Source organism: Triticum aestivum, chromosome 2D (assembly GCF_018294505.1).
Source record: "Triticum aestivum cultivar Chinese Spring chromosome 2D, IWGSC CS RefSeq v2.1, whole genome shotgun sequence".
NCBI classification, from domain to species: domain Eukaryota; kingdom Viridiplantae; phylum Streptophyta; class Magnoliopsida; order Poales; family Poaceae; genus Triticum; species Triticum aestivum.
In genome coordinates, this window is record NC_057799.1 from 431,461,407 (window position 1) to 431,466,406 (window position 5,000).

Consider the following 5,000-nt stretch of genomic DNA (forward strand, 5'->3'; position numbering starts at 1 on the left):
CGGGTGAAAAGTTGTACTGAACTCTAGCCTGGTACCCAAAGTCTGATGCAACTGGTGCCAAAACTTTGAAGTAAACTGTGTTCCTCTATCTGATACGATGGTCCTCGGAACTCCGTGCAGACATACGATCCTAGTCATATATATCTTGGCCAACTTCGCACTTGTATAGGTGGTCTTCACTGGAATAAAGTGAGCTACTTTGGTCAAGCGATCCACTACTACCCAAATAGAATCATATCCCGATCGGGTCCTGGGCAATCCGGTGATGAAATCCATGCCAAGCTTGTCCCACTTCCATTCGGGTATCGGCATAGGCTGCAGTAATCCTGCTGGCTTCTGATGTTCTACCTTCACTCTCTGACATACATCACATACGGCTACATACTCAGCAATATCCTTCTTCATACCAGTCCACCAGAAACGCTCCTTCAAATCCAAATACATCTTGGTGTTTCCGGGGTATATCGAGTATGTCGTGTCATGAGCTTCCTGAAGTATCAACTTCCGGATTTCGGCATTATGGGGAACATATACACGGTGCTCGAACCAAAAGGTGTTGTGCTCGTCCTCACGAAAACCCTTCGCTTTTCCTTTGCTCATTCTCTCCTTTATCTCTGCAATTTCCTTGTCATCCTTCTGAGCTTCACGAATCTTTCCCAACAATGTAGATTGAACTTCCATCGCTACAACAAAACCTCTAGCAACAATCTCCAAACGGAGTTCCCTGAGATCGTCGGCTAACTCCTTTGGCAATCCTCCTGTTACTAAGGTATTGGCATAACCCTTCCGGCTCAAAGCGTCTGCTACGACATTAGCCTTGCCAGGATGATAGTGCAGCTTCATATCATAATCCTTTATAAGCTCCAACCATCTCCTCTGCCTGTTTGAAGAAGTTTTTTACTAAAAAGGAGAGGTTAAATAAGTACTAAAAAGATATGGATCAACTCTTTTTCCTCTCTCTTACATGACTAATCGCTTAATTGTTATTATTTATTTTTCTGAACGAAAAGGAATTTTCGGGAGTGCAGGCTAAACAGGGAAGAGTATGTACACACATGGTTGACTAGTGCATGCACGAAATAGTTAATCTCTTGATTGAATCTTGTACATGGTGCATGGCAATTTTGCCTACGTACGTACATGCATGCATGAGGGCGGCAATATGTAGAACGGAAATATATGCCTCGGTTATACGTGGCGGCCGCAACGACGGACATACAAATAAGCATACGAACACCCGCGCATACGATAGATTGATGGATATATTTTTGAGGTCTAGATGTGCACTTGAAGGTGTCGCGGCTGGTGCAAGACAAGTTGAAGCTGTTACATCAAGCATTGGTGGAGTCCAACGAGCCTGAAGGACTGCAGCATATACACCAGGGAGGCTGTGGTTAGCTAGCCTCACTGTTGTTGGAAGCTGATACAACGCAGCTCCATGGCCAGTATGAAGCAAAGACCCGGCGAGTAAAAGTAAAAAGGAGATATATCATAAAAGCTATCATTTTATTGATCGATGATACAAAAGTTCACTCGGACTAATCAAACTTTGTTCTGGATGAGCTAAGACAAATTATATTTAACTAAGATAGAACCTATTTGAACTAAGTGCAGCTTTTGCAGAGCAGTCTATGATCTCTAGTCCGCTCCCTCACTAAGGAGCTTTGTATGCTAGGATCGTCGCGATCTCCGGAAGCGTTCCGCCGGCGGCCAGGAAGGTAGCCGCCTCCGCACGACGTCTTGTGTACGACTCGGGCACCTGTGACAAACTCCATACCGCATCCTCATGAGCTTCAAGATGGCGGGAGCTAGAAGTCATTATGTCAGCTAGGACGCATGTGCGCTTTTCAGCCAGTGCTGCCATCTCGGTTTCCTTCTCACAGAGGGCCTTGTACTCCTTGGCAAGTTGCTGATGTTTGCCAGCAAGCGTCCGATGTTCTTCGGCCAACTTCTTTTGTCTATTGCAGATGGGCGAGGTCGGCAAGGCGTCCCTCTAGGCGCGGCCCTTCCTTCTCGAGGCGGCGAAGTCCTTCAGTGATCCCCGCATGAGCTGCATCGAGTTTCTCCAGCAGAGATGACACTTGCGCCGGCGCGGGTACCGATGTGTGGGAAGTGGCAAGACCACCTTTTCCGCCCAGACGAGCCACCACTGTTTCAAGGTGGCGAATCAGAATCTCGAGGTCTGGCGGGACCTCGTTCGCATACGGGATCTTCCACATACTTATCACAGACTCTATTCTCTTTATGGTTAGCTCCTCATTGATCGGCTGCTCCCTTAGCACCTCTTGCATATATTTGAGTCCTATTGAGATGTACTTTGCTGCTATTCCGGGCGGGAGAGCAAGGCTTGGCGTTGAGATGTTATTAGTTGGAGGGACTTTGAGCTTCTCAAGCAGAGTGTTTTCCCCAGCAAGGATATCCTGGTGTTGCTCAATTTGTTCCCGGAGTTCCTTTGCCTCAGGAGAATAAAAGTCTTCTAGATTAGTTGTTTTGCTGGAGACATCTAAAAAATCGACAAAAAAAGGAAAGAGTCAAGAAAGCATCTAAAAAAAATTCATGCAAGGTGGTGGGGGTACTATACACGTACAACAAGCAGATGGCCTTGGTTTCTTTGCAGTTACCCCAATATCCTTGTCATTGATAGCTCCTGATGACCGCTTTTTGTCCACTTCGGGGGGTGCATGTTGATGTGGTTAAAGAAGCGGGCTTTGTCACCAGGGAGGCGGGTTTTACGATGAGATCGCTCCCCGCCACAGTTGAAGAATTCGCAGTTGGATCACTCGTTGCCGGGGGCGTGTGCTTTGCCAATGAACTAGACTTGGCCGGAGGTGCGAATTTGGTGGCCGGCTCATCTTGGTCCATGTTTTCCATCACCTGGTCTAAGAGTTGCTCCATGGCGCGGCTCATAGGCACGTGCGGCAACACGTCGTCAAGTTTGTCCTGCATGCATACAGGATACACGTAGGGGTAAGGAAAAAATATATTCATGCAAGCTCTGCTTCTTTGCTATTTTCTTTACCTCCAGGTGCCCTAGTGGCGGAGCGTCAGCATCAAGGGAGATGACTGTCTTGTCAGAATTCTTGGAGTTGCGGCTGGGTTGGTGGCGCGTAGTCTGTGGCGTCGTGCTGTGCGGAGCACTCGGCAATGGAGATGTCAAACGCGTGTACTCCACGCCATTAGAGCTACTTCTCGACTTGCTTGGTGGCGGTGGGGGAGGCATCAAGCTGCTTTTTCCGTTCCTAGTGCTACTCGAGTCATCGGCCTCTCGACTTCCCCGGGATTTCTTGGGCTTCTCGTTGTGTCCCATGTTCTTCTGATGATACAGGAAAAACAACCAATACCAAGTCAAAAAAAAGAGTGAACGTATACACATATGGGCAGAACATGCATGCAGAGTCAAGGCGTTTCAAATTCGATGAGAAGAAAAGAAACTTTGCCTTTGTCTTTTTTGTTACCTGCTGTGTTTCTTGACCCTGGACGATGGAAGAACTTGTCTGCTGTGCTTCTTGACCATGGATTTGAGAAGTAACGCTACCCAGGGTCCCATCTTTATAGCATCTTACATGGCGCTCATATGGCAAGGCCCGTACACGAACTCTGTTCGGACACGGTAGAACAAAAAAAAGATTTGGATTTGACAAGAGGCTTGCCTTGCATAGAGCATTGGAGCACGTAAGAAAGCTTGATGCATGTACAATACTTATACGTATTCGGGTACTCGGCCGGCCGGCAAGCTCGCGCGTATATGTACCCAAATACATGTACTAAAGAAAAGGAGGCAAAGGGAGAGTCATGCACGTGGTGGTCATGTACGTGAGATTCAAGCACTTGCTATTTAGATGTTCATGTACATTCAATGCAAAAAAAAGATGTTCATGTACATGCATGAAGGTACGTCGGTGTATGTATTTATACTCGTATGTCCGCCGGCAAGCTCGCACGAGTATATATCCAAATATCTGCGAGCTTAAGTATACTACATATTTGGGATATAATCGTGTTTTGGCACGCACGTACGAGCTCAGAAGTTGGCAAGTAAACTTCGAACCCTACTCCCGATCAGGTACGTTTCCTTTTCTTTGGTTTTGTTTTGCAGGCTTGTGAGATCAAGCAGTCGGTCAACCAGGACGAGGTGCAATAAAAAAATTGGAAAGAGTTCAATCAATTGGCAAGCTTTAAATTGGAAAGAGAGGAGAAGATCATCATTCAAAGGCATATACATGACCGTATCAGCTTATTTTCCATACTTGGAGTTGGCTTGTGCGTCAAGAAGAATTAGGAAAGGAAACCTTAAGGGCTAGGCTGTGCGTCGGTTCTCCCTAAGACCCCGGCTCTCCCGGCCTATAAATACAGGAGCCAAGGGAACCCACCGAGGAGACACCCAGCCACCACGGTCACCGCCATCACGTGCACAACAAACCCACGCAGAAACACATCCACAAATCCATCAACCACATCCAGCCACCACGGTCCCCGAACTCACGCAGCAAGAAGAAGTAGAAGGAGAGAAGAGAGATCAGCCTCGACATCTCGTCACAACAACACTGACGATCATCCATACAAGAAGCAGGCGCCTCGGCAGCAACATGAACATCAAGTCGATCTTCCCGAACGGTAAAGTTATTATCTAATCACTCCTTCATCCTTTATTATTTCATGCATGCACGGCACGTGGTGGCGCGGTGGAGCTCGCGATCATGCAGCACTTCGTTGGCGTTATCATCATCTTCATCAAGCTAACCAAGACGACGAGGCTACTCCCGGACTTCACCAAGGCGTGGAAGACGATGGCGTGTCGATGGGGCTGCCGGCGCGCAGCCCGTTGGCCTCCTTTGTGGTGGCCGCCCTTGGTGATGAGGCCGACGACATCTACTTCGTCAAGTTGGAGCCCCGGAGGCGCGGAGCTCGCAGGGATTCTGCCGTGTGCCGCGGAGGATGCCGCCGCCGTGCCGCAGTGTATCGCGCGGAGTTCGCCAAGACGACGCCAGTGTCAACTTCAT

The 5,000-nt window shown here is 48.2% G+C and overlaps 1 protein-coding gene across 1 annotated transcript; it reads right to left on the minus strand.

Moving 5' to 3' along the window:
* Positions 1–2,593: 2,593 nt before the first annotated feature.
* Positions 2,594–3,502, minus strand: LOC123049512 (putative protein TPRXL). Its single transcript, XM_044472419.1, has 3 exons — positions 3,456–3,502; positions 3,020–3,313; positions 2,594–2,940 (listed from the first exon to the last, which is right to left on the minus strand). Exons 2-3 carry the CDS (start codon positions 3,305–3,307, stop codon positions 2,635–2,637), a joined length of 594 nt encoding a protein of 197 aa, XP_044328354.1. The 5' UTR covers positions 3,308–3,313; positions 3,456–3,502; the 3' UTR covers positions 2,594–2,634.
* Between the last annotated feature and the right edge of the window lie 1,498 nt (positions 3,503–5,000).